The sequence below is a fragment of the Periplaneta americana genome, chromosome 1 (assembly GCF_040183065.1).
Source record: "Periplaneta americana isolate PAMFEO1 chromosome 1, P.americana_PAMFEO1_priV1, whole genome shotgun sequence".
NCBI classification, from domain to species: Eukaryota; Metazoa; Arthropoda; class Insecta; order Blattodea; family Blattidae; genus Periplaneta; species Periplaneta americana.
The window spans coordinates 41,680,001-41,705,869 of NC_091117.1; the positions used below are offsets into that span (position 1 = coordinate 41,680,001).

A 25,869-nucleotide genomic window follows, 5' to 3' on the forward strand; every position below is an offset into this window, starting at 1 on the left:
TGAATGAATGAATAAACGAATGAACAAATAAATAAATAAATAAATAAATAAATGATTGAACGAATAAATTAATGAATGAATAAACGAAAGAACAAATAAATAAATAAATAAATAAACAAACAAATGATTGAACGAATAAATGAATGAATGAATAAACGAATGAACAAATAAATAAATAAATAAATAAATGATTGAACGAATAAATGAATGAATAAACGATTGAACAAATAAATAAATAAATAAATAAATAAATGATTGAACGAATAAATGAATGAATGAATAAACGAATGAACAAATAAATAAATAAATAAATTAGCGATAAAATAAACGAATAAATAAACAAATGAACAAATGATTTAATTAATTAATACGCGAATAAATAAACAAATAAATAAATACATAGAGAGATAAATGACTGAGTTAGAGAGTGACTGAGTGAGTGAGTGAATAAGTATAAGTGAATGAATAATGAATGAATGAATAATTAATAATGAACAAATGAATGAAAGTAAAAGAATGAATATATGAAAAAAAAAAACGAATAAATTTTGAATTAATAACTTTATAAGTTAAGGAATGTATGAATATATTTATCCATTAATTTAAGAGTCCGTGAATTCTATGTGTTAAGAGCCATTAAGTCCTTTCTGCTTCTCATAAGTCGCTTCGACCAGGTACATTACTGCGGGCCACATGTTGCGGAACTCCTGCCTCAGGCACTGCACATAATTCGTTAAAGTTAAACAGTTACACACAAGAGCAGTAAGTCTAACAACGTGAGTCTCCAGGGAACAACAGATGTTTGCGCTTCAAAGTTCGCGATCAAAACAGAGCAGCAGCAGAGAGGGTAAAATATGTTTCACTTTACCGCTCTTAGGGTGAAGATGAAGCCGCTAGCGTGGTCGATATTTTATTCTGAACACGTTGGAATAAAGGGCGAAGGAAGGAAGGGAGCAAAGTGACTATCCGAGACAGACATCGGAAGCAAAGATCCAGAGGGTGCAGTTATCGACGAGTCGTTTTCTGTGAGGGAAACAAAAGAAAGATGAATTAACTACAAAGCCGATACGTTTGAGCTGTCACATGCCTCGGGGTATGAAGTTAAGGATTTTAGTCCACATCGAACTATGGATTTCCAGTTCAAGAGTAAGGACCGTAACACACTTGAAGAGTTTTCGCTAGCGAGAAATGTGTTGCGAGAAAGAGGCGAAGAGCCTTCCTCCACACACTTAGCGAGTTCTCTTTATCACAGATCACACCTCGCTATGATCATCTATGCACTGCCTTCATGCAGGAAGCATTTTTCTGATTATAGTAATCACTCGTTGGGGGAAATATTATAGGTTATGTATTTACGTATATTGTCGTACTTAAATAAAATCCTGTAAGTATATTGTCGTACTTCACAAATTACGTACGAACGCTATGTTGAATCGGAGTATTCAGATGATGAGGAAATGGAGTTATATGAACATATTTTGTTAATGAAAAGAAAAAGTAGCCAGAAATATCTGAAAATCACATTGTATCTTACTAAAATAAGGGCGAGTTTTGGACACTGGTTTCGATTTGAATGATGATACGTTTAGGCGTTGTGTCAGGTTGAATGGACCACAGCTTTTTGCCATTCATGATATGATAGAGAATTCTTTACTATGTTCTGATTAAAATTATGTAAACTGTTAAGACATACTGTATAAGATACATTATTTCAAATGTTTAATTAATACTATTAAATCTCATCAAAATACAATATAGCCCTATTCATTTTCAGATAATCTGATATTTGTCTCCAGATTTCTTCTTTAAGTTTCGTGTTTTTATAGTTTTCATCCCGTGTATCATATAAATAGGCCTACGGGTGACATCGTACAAGTTCGATAACTTTCTGACTGCAATTATCAGCCATCTTTCCTCATTTTCGAATAAAAGCAATACAATTCATTGCCACCCGTGATATGTTTTTCTACATTCAATCGTCATAAAGAGTATAAATGTCAAACATCTTTGATAAATGTGTCAAGAAAATTCGCTGAGCTACCGATTCCAGCGAGAAACTCGCGCGAGGTTTTTGCCTCGAACGAGAATCTCTTCCAGTGTGTGGACGTCCATTTGAATCCATGTTATCAATCTTTGAATTTTCTCGCAACACATTTCTCGCTAGCGAAAACTCTTCAAGAGTGTTACGGGGCTAAGGATATTTGTAGGTAGTGTCAATATTGCGAATGTAATTATTAGATTTCACAGTTTATAAATGCAATTAATTTTTATAATTATCTTATTCACTGTTAATTTTTTTAAATATTTCTCATTCATTTGCATCATTTACATTTTCATTTTCATCTTCGATATTGCTATCATCAGAATCTTCATTATATTTATAGCAGTTTCATTCTTCGTTGACAGGTGTGTAGAGAATTATCTGGATATCTCCACTTCGACGCACTTCTGGAAGAGTCGGGAAGTTCCGTTCCCCATTCACTGCGTTAAGTAGCAGCTGCGCGCGCAGCCTCCCCTCGCGTGTAGGCCCCTTTCCCCACTACTCCGCCGCGCGCCGTCCCTACGTGCTCCGCGCGATCTGCTTTCTTGCGGGACGCTGGTCGTGAGTTCGAATCCCACGTCGCTGTCACAATATGAACAAAGTCTGTCCAATAGTTCAGGAGAAATCGTTGTACACATCCGGACAGATAGAACACTGAAACCACCACTTCGATATCAGGCATACTGGAAACGTATATTTTTGCGAAAATCTTCATTTATTTTTGTAGCAGTACAGATTTTGTCTGATAATAAAGTGAAAAATCAGACATGCGATCTCGAATCTCGTTTATTAGAAAGCAGTACTTCCCGGGAGGCCGTTCGTTTGATAATCTCTTAATGAATGGGCGTGTTTCTATCTATTCTATCTATTATGTACAGCAGGGTTACCAGCAGCTGAAAACTGAGATAGGATCTGACATGTAAAACGCATTGAAGCGATGAGAAGTGCATACAGTATTTTATTTCAGGAACGTGAAGGAATGAAGCAGGTGGGGAATTGATATAAGAGGTTCGGACCTGGATTCATCCCAGTGCCGACCAAACTAAGTTTTTCGTATGTAGTGATTTTAATTCCAACCATTGGTTTGCTATTGGATAGGATTCGTGAATCCGACTCTGACAGGTGGGCCAAACTGCCTCTTCCCCTGATCAGATTTCACGAAAGCGGGTAAAATCACGATGTTATGTACTGAAACAAAAATATTTATTTATTTATTTACTTACTTATTTATTTATTTATTTTCGTATGTGGCTAACTATAAAATCATTATTATTATTAAGTTTTTTCTTAATTATTTTGTAATGAAATAGATATTAACATACTTTTAAGTATGATATAAGCCTAAATCTGTACTGTAAATATTTTGTAATGAAATAGATATTGACGTAATTTAATAGTACATTATGCAACGAGCCTATTATGGCAGTAATTAAGGCGCGAGTATATTTATAAAACGAGCGCAAGCGAGTTTCATAATTTTCATACGAGCGTCTTAATTAGCATTATAGGCAAGTTTCATACGACTTTTTATGCTCGACCATATTTCTAACTTGAAATTATTCGTAAGTATTCATTTTATTGTTATGTGAGTGAGGAGCGAAACTGACCTTCTGCAATAGCCTACCTCATAAATTGTGTTATTACCTGGTTGGGTTTTTCCGAGGTTTTCCCCAACCAAAAGGCAAATGCCGGGTAATATTTTGGCGAATCCTCGGACCTCACCTCATCTCACTACATCTCACCAAAATATTGTAAAAAAAATTGCACAGAATTGTAAAAATTGTAGAAAATTACTAAACTGTAAAACTATACAAATGTGTAAAAATTGTAATTGTAATATTGCAAAATTTTGACTTGTTCCACATCTTAAAGCTTCATTGCTCATGTAAGCTCTATGGAATAAAATAAATGAATGAATGAGATGTGCGCAGACGCGAAAGTATTGCTTTTTTTCGAGAAACGAATGTCGACGACCTTGATATAATCTAGAGAGTAAGATAAACATTAATCTTGATATAACCTTGAAATTGAATTCAACATTGAAAAACGAGATGACAAATTGAATTTATTTGAATATTATTTACAATTAACGCTAATTATTATAGTAACAGAACATAACCTTCTGCGACAGTATTGGATTTCCAGCCTCCGTGACTTTTCGCTAATTCTCTTTCGATTGCATATCCGAGAATAATCGATACTTGCGCTTTCGTAATGCTACAATGGTGATTTCTGATTAGTTGAACAACTGAACTATAATGAATAGGTGTACTTTAATGAGGTGTATTAAAGGGCTGCTACCAGGTGTATAATTACCACATTTCGGCATGGTCGAGCATAAAGTATAATATAGGCCCAAGCCTAAATCTAGCTACATATTTTATGTCCTCATTTTTCGAACAATGTCCTCCTTTTTGAAGCTTTGTGTCCTCTTCTTTATCGATGTGAATCTGGTCACCATATGAATATGCGAATTCTAGTCATTAGTGAATGTCTTTTTATTCTTATTCCATCAGTACTGCTTTACTTCCAAGTCATCTTCTGTGAATACATTATCATTTAAGGGACATAAATAAAAAAAAAACAGTTTAATATTGCTTTTCACAATACCCAAGTCTTCCAGTTGAACTATCAAGTGACGTTATATGAACCCCACGTCCATAGAAGTGCGTTTAGAAATTACAATAGCATGACAGCTGTTCTCCCTACGTGACGTAATTGTTCAGTGTCACGGAATTACTGTAAATGAAAGTGTCAGCGTTGATTAACTCTGCCGCAAAAAACACGCCGAAGAGAGATGAGTTTCGATCGGTTTGTAATGGAAGTGCCACACTTATTATATCTACACTTTGTTACCTGTTTGCCTACCTACTTCATCGCTCTTTTGCTTCGGTATAGGATTCTCTTGACATATATTTTTGGAGTATTATACATAGCTTTTTTGGCTTCTGATTTTGCGAAGGAAACGTTTTGGTGCTAGCTAGATTCTTCCACTGATATTGTTGTTACTCGCTGAACACGAGTCAGTACAAGGAAGCATATACAAGCATACAATTTTTATTCCAAGACGACACAACAAGAGGTATAGCACAATTTTAACAAAACTCATCAAATTTTCCTCTTATTTCAAAACGTTTTCTGTTGTCAAATACTATCATCTTAAGGATTCTCTTGTTTTCTGTTAAGAATCTTTTGTTTTATGTTGATTTCATGAATAAAACTACTTTCATAACACAGGGACTAACAAAGCACATCTACAGTAATTATATTGTTACCATAACAAAAAAAAAATGAAACAAAAACGAGCTGTTGGAATCACTGAACATGCAAGAACTTGTCATATATCACTTTGCAGTGCAGAAGAAGAGGAGGGCTGATTTCATTAAAGTATATTATATAAATGACAAGTGCTGATATTATAACATAACAACAAATAACATTTATGCTCTAACTGCCCACTTACGAAAATAAATTAGAGTAAAAAGTGAAAATAAATAAATAAACAAATAAATGGATGAATGAATGAATGAGGGAATAAATGTATAGATGGATTAATGAAAGAATAGATGGATGGATGAATGAATGAATAGATGGATGGATGAATGAATGAATGGATGGTTGGATGAATGAATGAATGAATAAATTAATAAATGGATAAATAAATAAATAAATAAATAAAAATAAATAAATAAATGAGTGAGTAAGTAAATAAATATAATAATAATATTAATAATAATAATAATAATAATAATAATAATAATAACAATAATAATTTATTTTAGCTGGCAGAGTTAAGGCCGTAAGGCCTTCTCTTCCACTCAACCAGCAAAAAGTATATATACATATGCATGAACTTACAAAGAATTCAACAATTTGATTTAGATGAGAGTTACATGTATACAAGTGTTATTTACGAATTAAACAACAAAATACTATGAACTATTAATTAAACACTGAAATAAACTGTGTAGCAGAATTAAGCTAAAATACATAGAATGTTAATATATTTCAAATAATATTACATAATAGAAAGAGATTATTATGAGACAATTTTGAAAATACAGCACTATCAGGATGATGTCTAAAGAAAGAAGTAACAATGTAGTCAGTGATAGTTTAAATCAGTATGTTACCATAGATGGATGAATGAATGAATGAATGAATGAATAAATAAATAAATAATAAGTAAATAAGTGAATAAATAAATAAATAGATGAATGAATAAATAAATAAATAAATAAATGGATGAATGAATGAATAAAATGAATGATTACATAATAAAAAAATAAATAAATAAGTAATAAATAAGTAAATGGATGGATGGATGAATGGATGGATGGATGGATGGATGGATGGCTGGATGGATGGATCGATGGTTGGATGGATGGATGAATGGATGGATGGTTGGATGGATGGATGGATGGATCGATGGTTGGATGGATAGATGGGTGAGTCGATGGTTGGATGGATGGGTCTATACAGCCCTCGAGACTCCGAACAAGTTACAGGTGATATTTTATACTCATTCACTACTTTCTCAATTTTAACACCACTGCGACTGACGTTTACGAAGATAAAACCGTGCAAGGTAGACCTATATGAAATTTTAGTTACAAATGATACGCAAAGGCTGTTTGTAGTTGACATTTATGACTTGGTGCAGGACTTTATCACCATAATATATTGCACTGAATCTTATCTTTGTAACAACTTCCGGTATATTATGGGCAGTTTTGCCATGAATTTTGCGTATGTTAAAATCGTAAAAATTCTGTAATGCAATAAACCTCAGTTAAATATACAGTATTTATTTGTATGTGATTTAGGCCCTCTTGTATCATACTCCCCGAAATTGAACTTGACCGATAAAATTTGTCGTTTAATTACAATGGCGCTGCTGTTGGACAAGTAGGTGCATTACGCCCTTTCTTGAGTTAGTGTTCACAACTGATCAAAATTTGAACAGTATGAATAAAGCCTTTTCAGGAATTTCGGAACATTATTGTCGAAATTGTACCATTAAGGGGAAATGAAAAAGATAACAGCAAAGAAAAACACGATAAAAGAGACGAAATATAAAAGAAGAGCAAATGAAGAGAAAGGAGACTGCAAAATAAAGATAAAAACAATAGGCAGGAGGAGAAAAGAGAGGGCAGGAGAAAGAGGAAAGGGGAAAATTAAAAGAAGACAATAAGAAAGGAAGGAAGTTAGAGAAAAATAATACGAAGCAAAAAGAGTAAGGGACAAGGTAAAAGGTGAGGAAGGAAATGTGAAGGAAAGAGAGCGAAGGATGAGAAGGTAGGTTAGGGAGGAGAAGAAAATAGGTGTGGTAGAAAAGGGAAAGGAGGTGAAGAAATGAGAAGGGGACGGAGGAAAGTGAAGAAGAAAGAGGGGAGGAGGAGAAAGGAATGAGGAGAAGAGAAAGGAGAAGAAAGAGAGAGAAGAGGAGATGGACGGAGGAGGAAAGGGAGAAGAAAGATGAAAAGGAAACTGAGATAGGAGAGAGGAGAAAACGGGAATAGGACATAGAGGAGCAGGAGGATAAAGAGGAGGAGGTGGAGAAAGAGGAAAAGGAGTAGAAGAAAGGGAGAGGACACGAGAGAAGAAAGAAAGATGAGGAAGAAGAGAGAAGAAGAAAGAAGAAGAAAGAGGGAGATAAAGAGAAGAGAAGAAGGAAGGAGGAGGAGGGAGAAGGTAAAAAAGAATGAGAAAAGGGAAGGAGAAAAAGCGAGAGGATGAGGAGAAGAAGAAAAATAAAGAGGATGGGAAGAAGGAGAAAAAGAAAGAGTATGGGGAGAAGGAGAAAAAAAGAGGATGAGAAGAAGGAGGAAAAGAAAGAATATGGGGAGAAGAAAAAGAAAGAGGATGGGAAGAAGGAGAAAAAGAAGGAATATGGGTAGAAGAAGAAAAAGAAAGAGGATGGGAAGAAGGAGAAAAAGAGAGAGAATGGGGAGAAGGAGAAAAAAAAGAAGATGGGAAGGATAAAAAAGAGGATGGGAAGAAGGAGAAAAAGAAAGAGTATGGGGAGAAGAAGAAAAAGAAAGAGGATGGAAGAAGGAGAAAAAGAAAGAGGATGGGGAGAAGAAGAAAAAGAAAGAGGATGGGGAGAAGAAGAAAAAGAAAGAGGATGGGGAGAAAAGAGGAGAAATAGAAAGAGGATGGGGAAAAGAAGAAAAAGAAAGAGGATGGGGAGGAAAGAGGAGAAATAGGAAGAGGGAGAATGCGAGGAAGAAAGAGAATGGCGAGATGGAGGCGGAAGGAGGAAGAGAAAGGAGGAGAAAAAGAAAGGTGGAAGTGAGGGAGAAAATGAAGGAAGACGAGGAGAGGAAGAAAAATAGGGGATGGGGAGAAGGATAAATAGGAGCAGAGGGAGGAGAAAGTAATATTTATATTCTTCAAGAAGGTGGTCTTAATCCACACCGAGACAGTGGGCTGTAGAGTTGCTCTAACAATAAGTTAATAAACCATGCACACTGGTTGAAATTTATCACTTGCTCCGGGATATGTGATGTTCGAACACGCACGTGACAGGCAAGGAATGCTGGGGTTGTAACACGCGACCTCTCGGAACACGTTGCTCTGCATGCCATTACCCTGATTGAGTGGCGAGTTCGCTCCCCTTGGGGTATACATCTAGGCCTACATATGCATTATTTTCTTAAACTGTGTTCTCTGAAATACAAAACTTCCCGTAACTTGTAATACAGAGTGTTAAATGAAGTAATTTTGAAATACGGATTGTTTAAAAAAGATTTCTAGGCCGAAGAAATCACAACATAAAAAAGCAATGAACTATAAGATAAAAAAGTATAATATATTGTTTTCGAGATATCAGGATTACCTCCACCCTCGGGTTTGTCGTTATCTTCATCACAAGCATTGTAATCATGTTTGCCTTCATCGTTGTTAAGCTTTTTCTTTACAGCCATCTTTGTCGTCATCGTATCCTCGTAGTCATCATCTTTTTTCTCATCTTTATATCTTCGTCTTCGTTATTATTGCTATCCAATTGATTACCATAACCATGCACTTCGTCATTATGATTCTTCATTATGATTACCCCCATTATCGTTGTCATCTTCGTCATTATCATTGTTATCCTTTGTCATTATCATTGTCATCCACTTCGTCGTAATTATTATCGTCGTATTGTCCTTCATTTTGATTGTTGTCATTATTATTGTTATCATCTTCTTCATTATCATTGTCATCCTCTTCGTCATTATCACTGCCTTCCATTTCGTTATTATCGTTGTCATCTTCGTCATCATTATCATTCTCTTCGTCGCTATCATTGTCGTTGTATTCGTCATTATTGTCATCTTCTTCATCACTATTATTAGCACTCTCTTCGTCATTATAATTTTTATTCTTTTCGTCATTATCAGTGTCATCATATTCGTCATTATAATTGTCATTCTCTTTGTCATCATGGTCATCCTCATTCCTTTCGTCATCAATGTCATTTTCTCCATCAATAGCAGCGGTGTCATCTTCGTCAGTATCACTACCATTTTTTCGTCAGTATCACTACCATTTTTTCGTTAGTATCACTGCCATCTTCTTTGTCATTGTCATCGTTGTCTTCCTCTTCGTCATCATTGTCATCATCTTTGTCATCATTGTTATCATCTTCGTCATCATTGGTATCCTCTTTGCCATCTATGTCATCCTCTTCGTCATCTTTGTCATCCTCTTTGTCATCTTTGTCATCCTCTTCGTCATCTTTGTCATCCTCTTCGTCATCTGTCATCCTCTTCGTCATCTGTCATCCTCTTCGTCATCTGTCATCCTCTTCGTCATCATTGTTATCATTTTCGTCATCATTGGTATCCTCTTTGTCGTTATTGGTATCCTCTTCGTCATCTTTGTCATCCTCTTCGTCATCATTGTCATCATCTTCGTCATCATTGGTATCCTCTTCGTCATCATTGGTATCCTCTTCGTAATCATTGGTATCCTCTTCGTTATCTTCGTCATCGTCTTCGTCATCTTTGTCATCCTCTTCGTCATCATTGGTATCCTCTTTGTCATCTTTGTCATCGTCTTCGTCATCTTTGTCATCCTCTTCGTCATCATTGTTATCATCTTCGTCATCATTGGTGTCCTCTTCGTCATCTTTGTCATCCTCTTCGTCATCTTTGTCTTCCTCTTCGTCATCATTGTTATAATATTCGTCATCATTGGTATCCTCTTCGTCATCTTTGTCGTCACCTTCGTCATCCTCTCCGTCATCATCTTTGTCGTGCCTCTTCATCATCATTGTCTTCGTCAAGTCATTGTCATCTTATTTATCATTGCCATCTTCTTCGTTATCGTCATTTCATCTTGTTCCTTATCATTATTGTCGTTTTCTTTATCATTGTCGTCCTCTTCGTTATCATCATTGCCGTCCCCTTCATCGTCATCATTGTCATCCTCTTCGTCATCATCATTGTCATTCTATTCGTCATCATTGTCATCTTTGTTATCAGTGTGATCCTCACAGTCATCATTATAATACTCATCATCATCATCATCATCATCATTGACGTGTTCAACATTATCATCCTCGTCACTCTTATTATCTTTGCCATTATTGTTATTATAGTTATATTTGTCATCCTCATCATTGTCATCATCCTCTCCATCACTTCGTTATCTTCGTCTTCACTGGCGTATCACCCGTTGTCAGTCTTTATTGCCCCATCACTTCGTCATCATCTGTCATCTTCAGTACTCAATCATGAATTGTAATTATTCTTCTTCCAAGTAACAATAATAATAATAATAATAATAATAATAATAATAATAATAATAATAATAATAATAATAATAACACATTGTTTCTGGATATCACTGTGAGAGATACAGCAATCCGACTCATCTTCTTCAAAGTGCAGATCCTGTAGCACTTTCGCAGAGTAGACGCGGTTCACACCCCTGAGGTGAACTCTCATTCCGGAAGTGGATCCGGGCTTGCTCCTATCCTCGCTGTCCACATCCTGCGCTAATTCCTTTGCACTCTGTGTTGTGTTTATTTTAAAACAAGGTCACTCGTAGATTTCAGAGCGAGTGCAGTGTCAAGCCAGCTTGCTTGCCGAATGGTTCCTCCATAGTCCTCTCTCGTCCACCGCTCCGTCATGACGGCCGCACGACAAGGTTAGTCCATTGTTTTCTTTACCTGCCTCCACAGCAAGTGGATGTCTTCATGACTTATCAGTCCTGCGAGTCTTATTACGTCTGAGATTTGTGTGAAATTACGATATGTCATTCACTAATATTGATTCCAATACAAGTTGGTCTTAAGGGAAGAGGATGGTTAATAAAGTGATAAACCAGCAAAGTAAAAACAAAATCCTTCAAAATGCTCTATGATATGGAAAAAATATTATGGGGCATATTCATAGATGTAAAATGTAATGGGCATTTATAGCTTTGTCAGCTGCTGTAATGCCATTTTGAAGCTCTGGTGCACGGGGTTTTTAAGTAACATTTAATTTTGATTGAAATTTCCCGTGCCGGGTAACTTTATTTCTTTTTCAAAATCGTTTCTCTTTAAAATACGCTTTGATATGTGAAAAAAACATTATCTACATACAATTTAATGCGCATTTATGGCTTTGTCAGCTGCTGTAGTGCCATTTTGAAGCTCTGGTGCACGGGGTTTTTAAGTAACATTTAATTTTGATTGAAATTTCCCGTACCGGGTAACTTTATTTCTTTTTCAAAATCGTTTCTCTTTAAAATACGCTTTGATATGTGAAAAAACATTATCTACATACAATTTAATGCGCATTTATGGCTTTCACAGCTACTGGTAGTGTCATTTTGAAGCTCTGGTGCACGGGGTTTTTAAGTAACACTAAACTTCGATTAAAATTTCCCGTACCGGATAAATTTATTTATTTATTTATTTATTTCAAAATCGTTTCTCTTTAAAATACGCTTTAATACGTGAAAAAAAAACATTATCTACATAAAATTTAATGCGCATTTATGGCTTTCACAGCTACTGGTAGTGTCATTTTGAAGCTCTGGTGCACGGGGTTTTTAAGTAACACTAAACTTTGATTAAAATTTCCTATACCAGGTAACTTTAATTTTTTTTTCAAAATCGTTTCTCTTTAAAATACGCTTTGATATGTGAAAAAAAAAAAAAAAAAAAAAACATTATCTACATAAAATTTAATGCGCATTTATGGCCTTCTCAGCTCCTGTCACGCAGTTTTTAATGTTTTGCTGCACAGAATTTTTAAATGACACTAAACTTTGATTGTAATTGCCCGTAACTTTATTTTTTTACTTTCTTTCCATACAAAAATTATATATCTTCGGAACTATTAAAGCTACGTGCAAGATATTTAGAACACAGATTATTCAGTCTATTAGGAAACTTTTCGCTGGAATAGAAATTTTTTTTGTTACATTTGAAAAATATGCCTATATATTTCTTTAAAAGTATTCAATATCAAAATTGTGCTTCAGATATTTTAAAGAAATTCTTTTAGGAGTAAATTGTCATAGAAATTTTGAATTTATCTTTTAAAATGGCCAAGATATATACAATTTAGTGAAGTACTGTGTCCTTCTTTTCTTTCTTTTTTTTTTCTCCAAAATTTGAGCACCCAATTTTTTTCAATCTGATCTCGAATTTAAGTTCTTTCAGAAATAATATTCCTGCATACTAAAAATGAAATACATAAATTAGGAAAAAAATGTCAAATTTCACCGTCTTTTTCCCTTAAATAAGCTAAAATGCACTCATATCGTGCTTAATTTTAGGGGAGTTAATTTAAATGCATTTAAATAGCCTATAATTATTGAGACGTTAGTATATCGAAGTTCAAAAGCAGCTTTAACGTGGCATGAACATTTGGTGCGAAATTCGAATCTTACTCGTGTGTAAGGAATACGATAAAACAATGTCTTACCACTTTACTTTTTAAAAAATGATTTCGTAACTACTGCAGTTACATTACGATGAAGTGTACTGTAAGATTTCATTTTAAATTTAGTTTTTGCGTGAGGAAGGGATTAATATTATTAACATGGTTGAGAAGTATTGCAAATATTTTAGCATTTTAGCTATTACTGCTTCAAAAATTAAATTCAGAAGACCGTTTAAGCGAATGGCAGATAACGAAAATATATTTTATCAACAAACTTTCCAATTTGTCTGATATGAAATAGAAAGTTAAATAGTTTGTATTGTATTGTATTTATTAACATTCCATGATATTCTACATTGCTTCACAGCTAGAATATGGAACAAGTCAAAAAACTTAAATACTACTATAAAGTCTTAATTTATACTCACAGTCTAGTTGAAATATATATAGACCTTGTGGGATCCTGGCTGAGAATTCCGTGTTATCAAAACCTATCTCCTTGTCATTCTATCAACTGATAAGTAGCTATAAATATTTTAGAGAAGAACTTACGTGGATCAATTTTCCTTTTTATATTTTCATTACACCTTTGCTTCTCCATCACCATACTACCTTGTTGTGTCCGAGTAATTTTAGTGTTATAAGATATAAGTCCTGAGTCGTAGCATCGTGGTCTAAGGCATAATGCCTAGGACTCGCGTTACGGAATGCGCGCTGGTTCGAGTTCTTACGGGGAAGAAGTTTTCTCATGAAATTTTTTGCCAGCGTATGGGACCAGTGCCCACCCAGCATCGTGATGCATTTGGAGATCTATGATAGGTAGCGAAATCAGGTATCGAAAATCAGCTACAACAGCACACGATACTTTCGTTCTGATTGGATGATCGTTCAACTCTGCTGAGGCATGTGGACTTCAGGTTTGATGTGGATTGTCGGTCTTAGCCCTTCATGGGCTATCTAGTCACACATTATTACAAAGCGATATACAATTTTGAGTATTATAGGCTTTTCCTTATGTTATGGTCTAGGCTTCAGAATTCTCCCTTAAAAATCTCTCCGCAGTGCATATGAAGAGAAGGCATATGTCTCTGTTGATAGCGTTTCATCAGTCGGATGGGGACGTTAAGCCTAGCCCTTGGTGCTATTCGACAGGAGTAGGCTATGTGCCGACACCAGGTTTCTCCTTCTCCCTTCCTCACCATTATCATCCCCACCCATTCCCTACACTACACTTAACGTATGTCATCCGCATAGACAAGTAGCTGTAACCCGTTCAATTCCAGCCCTTTCTATTGTCCTGAATTTTCCTAATGGCATATTCTAGAGCAAAGTTGAGAAGTAAAGGTGATAGTGCATCTCCTTGCTTTAGCCCGCAGTGAAAATATTATGTCGTTGGGAAAATCAATCCTCATCTTGTTTGCGACTTAATGCTAATTTTGTACAACGACAATTGATTACACATTGATTAACTGTACAACAACACGGCATTCTTCAAGATAACAATGGAATATCACACTAGAAACCTGTGTTCCTACGCAAGTCTTCCTTTGTATTGAGTCTCCGCAGGAGTAAATATGGCCGCCGCGCCGGCATTTGTCGGATCAAAAGAATGCGGTACTCTCCAATATACACTGTTCTGGAAAATGGGTAACAGTCCTCCCATCTATCCGCAGTATGCGGAACCCGAATCACGCAAGTGAAGTGGGTAGGCATTAAATGTACACATACTTACTTACTTACTGGCTTTTAAGGAACCCGAAGGTTCATTGCCGCCCTCACATAAGCCCGCCATTGGTCCCTATCCTGAGCAAGATTAATCCAGTCTCTACCATCATATCCCATCTCCCTCAAATCCATTTTGATATTATCTTCCCACCTCCGTCTCGGCCTTCCCTAAAGGTCTTTTTCCCGCCGGCCTCCCAACTAACACTCTGTATGCATTTCTGGATTCGACCATACGTTCTACATGTCCTGCCCATCTCAAACGTCTGGATTTTATGTTCCTAATTATGTCAGGTGAAGAATACAATGCGTGCAGCTCTGCGTTGTGTAACTTTCTCCATTCTCCTGTAACTTTATCCCTCTTAGCCCCAAATATTTTGCTAAGAACCTTATTCTCAAACACCCTTAATCTCTGTTCCTCTCTCAAAGTTTCACAACCATACAGAACAACCGGTAATATAACTGTTTTATAAATTCTAACTTTCAGATTTTTTGACAGCAGACTAGATGACAAAAGCTTCTCAACCGAATAATAACACGCATTTCCCATATTTATTCTGCGTTTAATTTCCTCCCGAGTGTCATTTATATCTGTTACTGTTGCTCCAAGATATTTGAATTTTTCCACCCCTTCTCCAATTTTTATAGTTCCATTTCGTACAATATTATGATCACGAGACATAATCATATACTTAGTCTTTTCGGGATTTATTAAATGTACACATACATTTATTTAATTACTTTCCCATATTTTTTTTCTTCTTCATTAGCATTTCATCTTTCGTAATTTCTTTACATTTTTTGTAGTAAATTTTTAGAATTGTATTCACTCCCTTAATAATTCGTTCTAAAAAGAAAGCCTCGAATGTCGAGCAGAGTTTCAGACGTTCCTCAAGCAGGAAAAATGAAGAGCTACACGCCAATTACGTAATGCCAACTGAAGATTCAGTTCATTGACTTAATTGCACGCTTCATTGGTAATCTGCTGAGGGTTTCCGCTTTACATCAAGGATGCATTCCCGGATGTCAATTCTACGTAACGAAATCTTTTAAGCCCAGCGGATTTTCTCCCCGGGGGATGACTAAGCCTGACATCATGCATATGATATTAGCGTGCCTGCCAGACATGAACTTTTCTTTCAACTATCTAAATTAAATATTGTTCGTAAGGAAACATTAAATCAGTGGTCGTCAACATACGCTGAAATGGGTAAAGGGTAACGAATGCAAAGTAATATGCTCGGGCTATTCCATCTCAAATCGACCGAAATATAGAGAAAATTGACCTTGCAATTTTTAAATACAATGAAACTTTTTCTGTCCTTTGACAACTGTGATACAGTGCTTTGTGCAAAGTTTGAGGCATCAGAACTTCATAGTGTTTAAATTTAAAATATTTAAATTTATCGTATTTTCATAAAATTAGCAACTTTAAACTGTTGTGGCTCCGAAACCCAATGATCAAAATCGTGGTTTATTTTGATGCTGAGAATTTAAAGTTTATATTGTCATATAAACAGATTTTCTTACTTTTTATGGAAATGGAGAAATTTAGATTTTTCTTCATTAAGACGCCTTTGCCCACGAAAAAATATTTTTAAAATGTATGGTTAGATTCCGCATTGAAAGTACAAATAAACAAATATTTTTTACTGAATAGATAGATAGATTTATTGATATTAGTTCACAAAAGTACAAAACTTAATAATTTAACAAAAAGATCTATATACAAATGTAGTTATACATAATAAATATACAATTCCATAAACTAATTAATTTATCGCAAATCTTAATAATTTATTGGTTCAAACTTGCACTTACGTCTGGTTTTAGTGCATGTTTAAACCAATCGTGATAACCATTAAGACTTTAAACCTTATTTATCTGCTCCTTTTCACAATTTAATTGTAATATTTTTTACTGGTGCACCGTCGATAAGAAAGTATTTAAAATATCAAATAAAGAAAATAAATAGTACGCGCGTGAACTAACCAGCTGACTGTGAGGCGGGAGATAGCCGAGGCAAGCAAGGCCAGGAGACATAAACACGTGATGTTTCGTCTAGTAGCGCATAGCTGGGCTAGCTTTATCACAAGTTTTCATAAACACAGGAGTAAAATGATGCCCAACGCTCGCCTATCTTCAGCTCTCGGCCAGTGTATGCGGTACTGCGCTATTCAAGTCTAGGCGTGTGAAAATAATTTATTTAATACCCTCGAAACTTATTGCCGAGCCACTAAGAAAACAATGCCGAATCCCTCTTAATAATGCAAGGTTTTTTCGCAATATTTTTTACATTTATACAAGTGGGCAAAAAAGCCTAAAAGTAAGTAAAATCAGATTATCTGTTTCTCCGTATAGGCTACAATGAAAATAAGGATTACTTCTTAACATAACCTACCAAATGTCAGCTTCAAAATGAGGTCCTGTTCAAAGTTCTGCAGTAAATGGTTCCAGAGTTCTGAGCGCTGACAGAGGCTTGTTTTTATAAAATACTCTCAACAATACGAAAACCGTTTGACTTTCGATAGTATATTTTTGAAAATGCACTGTTCTCAGCACCTTGTATAAATAGGGAAAAATTAGAGTATTAAAAAAAATGCGAGGTTTTTTACTGATCGATTTCATATGGAATAGCCCGCTCCGTCGTGTATTAGGGAGATATAGAAAGCATACCCGCCAGTAGCCACAGATGTACGCAAGCGCAATGTCTTATGCGCGGGTAAGAGACGCTAGCCCGAGGGTTCACTGTTCTGATGATCGCTGCATTAAATCAGGGGTCGGCATGAGAGCAAATTCTATATGTAGGTATCCGAAGCCTGTTCAGAGTCTTGACTGGGTAGACGTCCAGACCACCTCTCAGGTATACTGGGACAGTGACGAGTTCATCGCTGCAGAGCATGTGGAATCTAGTAAAAGAAGGGATAAAAGATCCGACCTGACAATCGGTGGCATGATAGATACTTTACATCTATAGTTAACGACCGTATAACATGTCTACATTTAATCAGTCGGAGATGAAAGGCTTTAAGTCAGTTTTTGTACTTTTCAGGAGAAGGAAAAAATATTATATCGTGAAAAAACCCAAGTAAATTTATTTAATGTTTATGTTAAGCTGTAGAATAATTCCCTAGTCTATGTGTGCCACAAGAAAGAACTAAGGAAGATACTACTGAAGTGCTTTGCGTGGAGTGTAGAATTGTATGGAGGCAGAAACATGGACATTACGACGAAGTGAAGAGAAGCGACTAGAAGCATTTGAAATGTGGATATGGAAAGGGATGGAGCGTGTGAAATGGATAGACAGAATAAGAAACGAAGCTGTGTTGGATCACTGGTTTAGAATAAACTGTCTTCTAAAGGATGCACTGGAAGGAATGGTGAACGAGAGAAGAGTTCGGGGCAGAAGGAGATATCATATGATATACGACATTAAGATATGTGGGTCACTGTGAAGAGACAAAGAGGAAGACAGAAAATAGGAAAGACTGGAGAATGCTGGGTTTGTAGTGAAAGATCTGCCCTTGGATAGACCTCTATGAATGAATGAATGAATAGAAATAAATACAAATGTAATGCTTCGTACACATTTAACAAATTATTTATCAAAATTGACTTAATGCTTTTCAGCTCCGTGGTTACTTCTTACACTTCATAAATTTATTTATTTATTTATTTATTTATTTATTTATTTATTTTGCTAATAATTGTAACATAAAATATAATATAAACAGAAAAACTTTAGCTCCCCCCTGAAAGAGTAGAACTTGTGCTCAGTAGCGGATTCCTGAATTGAAATTAAGAAGTAGCCTATATAATACAATTTGTCTTATGTCTACTACGCAATAAGAATATATAAATTTAAATTAACAATTTTTGAATTTTTATAAAATCCATACGTAACTTTTTACATTTAATACTAGAACTATTAGAATTGACAAGATTAGGATATTTAAATATAAATTTGTTATATGCTCTAGGGCCTAAATTACTACTACGATTAAATACTGTAGCAGTGTTGAATTTTGGCTCAAATGCTTTACATATTTAAATATTACATGGTATTTTAGTTATATTTATTTGTAACATAAATATCATCTACATTCACTGAAAAGAGTGTTATAGATTACAACTTTTCTTATGATACAGCAAAATACAACTAAGCAGGGTAAAGTAGGGAAAAAGCACAGAGTCACTTATGACTCGCATTACATTGAAACATTGATATCACAAGGCCTCGGGTTCACATCTGTGGGGTAACGGTTAGCGAAACCAGGCGGCCCGGGTTCTAATCCCGGTCGGACCAAGTTATCTGGTTGAAGTTTTTCCGGGGTTTTCCCTCAACCCAATATGAGCAAATGCTGGGTAACTTTCGGTGCTGGACCCCGGACTCATTTCACCGGCATTATCACTTTAATTCAGACGCTAAATTAATAACCTGAGATGTTGATACATCGTCGTAAAGTAACCTACTAAAAAAAAAAAAAAACAAGGCGGGATTGGCGGGAATCGGAAAGCAGCAGCTCGGCTGCTTGGTCAACCTCGCATAGTGCAGAGCGGCGCTAGAAGACAGGAAGTCAATGATTTAATGCTTTCTTCGTCCGTTCACGTTACCAGTAGCAACAGTTTCTTGTACAAGGAGAAGGCTGACTTGATTCTTTCTTGTGCCGATTGATAGGTCTTGCTTAAATAATTCATAATGCTAAATAATAAAAAAAGTTCAATTTTTACTTAATGCCTTTCAGCTCCAACCGATTCAATAGGAGAAATTCGGTTTTTACTTTTTTATTGTATATTATCTTTAGTTTTTTTATTTAAATCCAATTTTTGTTTTGTAATTTATTTAATGGGTTTTTATTCCTGCTTATATATTTGCTTTTAAATTATTTTGTATGTATTATTGGAGAAGTTTAAATACTTAAAGTCATCGAAAGCGGATTTCTTTTTAATTGTTATATGTTATATTCTTTGAGAAGCTTTTATCATCCAGTCTCCTGTCAAAAAATCTGAAAGTTAGAATTTATAAAACAGTTATATTACCGGTTGTTCTTTATGGTTGTGAAACTTGGGCTCTCACTTTGAGAGAGGAAAATAGGTTAAGGGTGTTTGAGAATAAGGTGCTTAGGAAAATTCTTGGGGCTAAGCGGGATGAAGTTACAGGAGAATGGAGAAAGTTACACAACACAGAACTGCACGCATTGTATTCTTCACCTGGCATAATTAGGAACATTAAATCCAGACGTTTGAGATGAGCAGGGCATGTAGCACGTATGGGCGAATCCAGAAATGCATATAGAGTGTTAGTTGGGAGGCCGGAGGGAAAAAGATCTTAGGGGAGGCCGGGACGTAGATGGGAAGGTAATATTATAATGGATCTGAGGGAGGTGGGATATGATCATAGAGACTGGATTAATCTTGCTCAGGATAGGGACTAATGGCGGGCTTATGTGAGGGCGGCAATGAATCTCCGGGTTCCTCAAAAGCCAGTAAGTAAGTATATGTTATGTTCTTACGATTTCTTATATTCTATGTTACTGAGACATCATATTTGAATGATTTATTGAAGTTTTTATTTAAGCTAGCACTGATTTATTTTTATTTGTAGATTTAATAAGTTAACTGCTTATCTTTGCACTTTATTCTTTAACGTTTCAAATAGGAAACGGACTTACATGCTTGGAATCAAGTTGCTGTTTTTGCTAGATACAAAATCGCATATTTAATTGCGAGAGAATGCAGACCATTCTCAGAAGGACCTTCCATGAAACCGTGCTTGCGTATAACTGCTGCCAAATTAAACATGATTAACTTCTCAGCTCGAACTGTGACTAGCCTATAGAAGAACTTAGTTCAGATGTCGAACAGCAGTTATCATTAACAATAAAAAATTGATAGCATTTTCTATGAAAATACAGATAGGCTACTTTTAGTATTGCACAATTAGTCATATTCATCTTTGTGTGATAAGGAATTTTTTAGAAACATTTCCTTTCAAGGATAAAACTACGGGATAGTTTACACGACATTCGCCTTATGATTGGGAAAAACCTCGGAAAAACCAAACCAGGTAATCCGCCGCGTTCGAGCGCAATTCCAGATCGGCAGGCAAGCGCCTTAGCCTACGTACTGTTGCAACCATAGTTATCGGTACTTGGATCTAGCATTAACCAATCAGTTAATTGGTTTTTCACAGTGATCTGACTGAGGAGTAGTTAGAGTCAGTATAATAGTTCGGAAATGAACTTAGCAATAACAGTTTCAATCTGGTCTATCTTCAGATTTAGATCTTGGTTAAATTGATATTGATGTTGAATTAGCAAATGAATACTGCTCTGAAATATTTAATTGGTATATCAAATTTGAAACACACTGTATATAATGGAATGCCTGCTTTGAAAGGAGATACATATGTATCACAATAGATATGAGTTAAATGCATTATAATGTGTTTTTCTGGTGACACAGTTGAAGTGTGTGAATGAATGGCATTGAGATAATACAGATAAGACCACAGAATATTTAAAACCTCATGCTCTCTTATTTGTTCATCTTGTGTGATGTCACGCCAATTAACAGAATCCTCAGTAGGCAATGGCAAGAGACTGCAACTTTTCTCATCGTGACGTCAGTAAATGATCCAACTGAGTAACTAAGTGACCATGTTGACTTGAGCTGGCGTGGCGAAAAGCCGTTGAATTGTGTTGTGAAACTAAAGCCGTATAATAGATGTTTTGCTGTTTACTGCAAATTATCATTAAATGCGTAAAGTACATTAAACTTGAATTGGGTTGGCGCCTTGAAGATGGTAAAAGGATCAACAGTTTAAAATAGAGAATAACTCTTGACACAATTTATAATAGCTTGTGGTGTCCTTAAGCTACATCCCTGCCTGGAGACCGCTAGCAGAGTAGCAAACGTTCTTTGTGGCTTAGAAAGGAACAACAACATGTATGCTCCTGCTGCCATCATTTGAATATTGTTGTCGACAAAATTCTAGTAAATTTATACAAAATAAAAAATTGAGGGATCTTTTCCTTTCTCTAATTTAGTTTAATTTTTATTTATTTACTCATATTTTAATTTACAATTTTCAATACCCTACATCTGTAGGGCAACTATTTGCTTAAAATGCTATGACTTATAAAACTTGATCTTATGATTGGTTTGATCGTTTGTGTGTTTTTGTAGGTGAGTAAGTTAATTTTTTCTCCCAGGTAGATACTTTGGTTTTGCCAGATTAGATAAATCGTTTGGTTTGGTTTTCTAGTTAGGAATGTTGGTTGATTTCGGTGTGTAGATTATACCGATTTCGCTTCGTAAGTAGATTGGTTTCTCTACGCAAATACATTGTTTGGTTTCGCTACATAAGTACATTGCCTGGTTTCGGTACGTAAGTACATTGTTTGGCTTCGAAACGTAAATACTGTGGCATTTAATAAGTAATAGCAACAATGCTGTAAATCAGTGTTCCTAGCGGTGAGCATTGAAATATTGCACTACGTAATAGAGTAGCGATTGTTTCATAGATTTGTAATATTGAAAGTCTCGAAGTAGCTATATTTTGTAAATACAGTGGCTGTTTCTGATTTGTAGTAAACGATACAACTGTGAAGGTATGAACAAAGGTGCTTCATAAAAATCCAAGTTGCAATAGAAAAACATGCAACTCAGTGCTTTACAAGAAGCCTTTGAGAGAGAAGTCCTAACGTACTGAACTATTGATCAATGAGAGAGGTAACCAGAAATGCTGCTGCAGATGGAGTCCGCCGTCTTCCAAGAATCTGGCAACGTATTTTTAACATGGCAGGAGACTATATTTGAAGTAGATGTGTAATGTCAAAAGTAACATAAATAAATGTAGTGTGAAACAGTAACTATGTTGCCATTATTTTTCGAATGCCCTAATAGATTGGTTTCGCTGCGTAGGTAGATTGTTCGATTTCGCTGCGTAGGTAGATTGTTCGATTTCGCTGCACAGATAGATTGTTCGGTTTCGCTGCGTAGATAGATTGTTCGGTTTCGCTGCGTAGGTAGATTGTTCGCTTTCGCTTCGTAGGTAGATTGTTCGATTTCGCTGCGTAGGTAGACTGTTCGGTTTAGCTGCTTAGATAAGATTGTTTGGCTTCGCTGCGTGGGAGATTGTTTGGTTTCGCTGCGTAGGTAGATTGTTCGGTTTCGCTGCGTAGGCAGATTGTTCGATTTCGCTGCGTAGGTAGATTGTTCGATTTCGCTGCGTAGGTAGATTGTTCGGTTTAGCTGCTTAGATAAGATTGTTTGGCTTCGCTGCGTGGGAGATTGTTTGGTTTCGCTGCGTAGGTAGATTGTTCGATTTCGCTGCGTAGGTAGATTGTTCGGTTTAGCTGCTTAGATAAGATTGTTTGGCTTCGCTGCGTGGGAGATTGTTTGGTTTCGTTGCGTAGGTAGATTATTTCGTTTCGCTGCGTAGCTAAATTGGTTTCGCTACGTACGTAGATTAGTTAGTTTTATTACGTAGGTTAGATTGATTAGTTTTTCTCCTTAGATCAGATTGGCTAGCTTTGCTCCGTAGGTTAGATTGGCAGCCTTTGCTCCGTAGGTTTGATTTTATTACGTTTCTGCTCCGTAACTTACTCGTAGTATGGAATTAGTTGCTCCGTAGGTTAAATTTGCAAGTAGGTTAGATTATCAAGTTTTTGCTCCTTTGGTTAGGTTGGTAAGTTTTCCTCTGTAGGTTATATCTGTTAATTTTGTTGTACGGGTAGGTAGAATGATTTTACTGTGTGTAGATTGATAGGTATTGAATACCGGAAACTTTAGAACTTACAAATGAGACATGAGAATGCTATGTTTTAATGAGATCTGTACTGAATTATAAGTTTTAAAGTTTGAAATCTAATACGCGTACGTTATGCAAGTAGTTGTGTCAGCCATTAAAAACAACTTAAAGAAGCTAGGATGTTAAATTTGTATCAGTACTTATTAGTGCAGAAGCTTGTTAATATATGTTACTATGCAACATAATGACATGAAAGCCGATGATGATTTTCCTTGGAATAATTTATGATTTTATAAAAATTCCCGGCATATGTCGATCCTATTGCACATTTTCGACGCAAGTGCGCTTTTAAAACAGTGACGGTCTTTCTCTCTGTTAATTTGAACTTTGTATGCTCTTCACGGACTTGTGGCGTGCTGTCCTTCGGAATTTCGTTCAGACATTGCTATGTTCCTCACGTCTGATTTCGTGAAAATGAGCCTTGCTATCTGTAGTGTCGTGCCAACATTTACACTTAGAACATTAAGGGAAATTTTGTAGTTATAATGTTATTTTTTTTCAATATTAATGAAGAATTTGGTATAATTTCCTTCTCTAGAAATATAACGAAGATGAAAATATACGAAAATCACAAAATTCCTTTTGACATAATCGGAAAAGTTGCAATATGAAACTCATAAAATTTAGGTTAGTCCTTCAACAACTCCTTTCGATATTTTCCAAATTGTATAGTTCGTAATTATTTCGTCATCGTGTCTTAGATTTCACATCCTTCTCATGGACTCCTTATCGAGATGAAGTTACACTCACAACTAACACTAAGGTCGTCTAAGGTAGGTATGTATGTAGGTACATAGGTAAATATATATACATCACAAACGTGTAAATAGTTAAATAGGTAGATACATAGATAGTTAAATAGGTGAATACATAGATAGTTAAATATGTAAATACATAGAGAGTTAAATAGGCAAATACATATATATAGTTAAATAGGTAGATACATAGATAGCTAAATAAATAGATACATAAATAGTTAAATAGGTAAATACGTAGATAGTTAAATAAGTAGATACATAGATAGATAAATAGGTAAATACAGGTAGCTAATAGGTAAATATATAGATGGTTAAATATGTAGAAATATAGATAGTTAAATAGGTAAACACATAGATTGTTAAATGTATAAATACTTAGATAGTTAAATGGGTACATACATGATAGACAATAGGTAGATAGATAGCTAAATAGGTAAATACATAGATATAATTAAATAGGTAAATACATAGATAGTTAAATAGCTAAATACGTGGAGAGTTAAATAGTTAAATACGTAGATAGTTAAATAGGTAGATACATAGATAGTTAAATAGGTAGATATATGGATAATTAAATAGGTAGATATATAGATAGTTAAAAAGGTAGATACATAGATAGTTATCTAGATAAATAAATAGTTAAATAGGTTACATAGATAGTTAAATAGGTAGGCACATAGATAGTTAAATAGGTAGATATAGATGATTAAAGAGGTAGATACATAGATAGTTAAAAAGGTAGATACATAGATAGTTATGTAGATAAAGAAATAGTTAAATAGATAGATACATAGTTAAATAGGTAGATACATAGATAGTTAAATAGGTAGATATATAGATGATTAAATAGGTAGATACATTGATAGTTAAAAAGGTAGACACATAGATAGTTATCTAGATAAATAAACAGTTAAATAGATAGACACATAGATAGTTAAATAAGTAGAAATATAGATACTTAAATAGGTAAATACATACATAGTTAAATAGATAAATACTTAGATAGTTAAATGGGTACATACATGATAGATAATAGGTAGATAAATAGGTAAATACATAGATAGTTAAATAGGTAAATACACAGATAGTTAAATAGTTAAATACGTAGATAGTTAAATAGGTAGATACATAGATAGTTAAATAGGTAGATATATAGATGGTTAAATAGGTAGATACATAGATAGCTAAAAAGGTAGATACATAGATAGTTATCTAGATAAATAACTAGTTAAATAGATAGATACATAGATAGTTAAATAGGTAGATACATAGATAGTTAAATACTTTGCATTTTATTACTAATTTTGGCAGTGACAACAATAATATAGTATTCAGGTAATCGTGTAAGTTTATTATTTATGCGTTTAAAACCTTTAAGGGAAGCCCAATTTTTGTGAAGTTGAATGAGGACTTGGAAGGGATAAACATGAGAATCACTGCAATAGGCGATAATGACTTACGAGAAACAAGCTCCCAGTTAATAGATAGTACTGAAACTCGACAGCACCGTCTACTCCTCAAACCATACAATTTGGTATAGTTTTCATTAAAAATTTAGTGCTTTCACGTCTCGACTTCCCCATGTCAGTTCCATAACATAACGCCTTCGATAATAAGCAAATAGAGAGCTTGAACCGAAACCGAAAAAGTTCGGAAATACAG

At 35.1% G+C, this 25,869-nt stretch overlaps 1 protein-coding gene across 2 annotated transcripts in view; it reads left to right on the top strand.

Moving 5' to 3' along the window:
- The window catches only part of LOC138694873 (probable 3',5'-cyclic phosphodiesterase pde-5), a 453,748-nt gene that overhangs the window by 51,505 nt on the left and 376,374 nt on the right, over window positions 1-25,869 (top strand). Inside the window, exon 1 of one of the 2 annotated variants that reach the window (XM_069819048.1) lies at window positions 11,101-11,182. The exons of the other annotated variant lie outside the window; for it this stretch is intronic. Within the exon in view, the coding sequence (XP_069675149.1) occupies window positions 11,164-11,182 (19 nt within the window). The 5' untranslated portion in view covers window positions 11,101-11,163. Of the gene's footprint in view, window positions 1-11,100; window positions 11,183-25,869 lie in introns of those variants that run through there. 2 annotated transcript variants of the gene reach the window in all.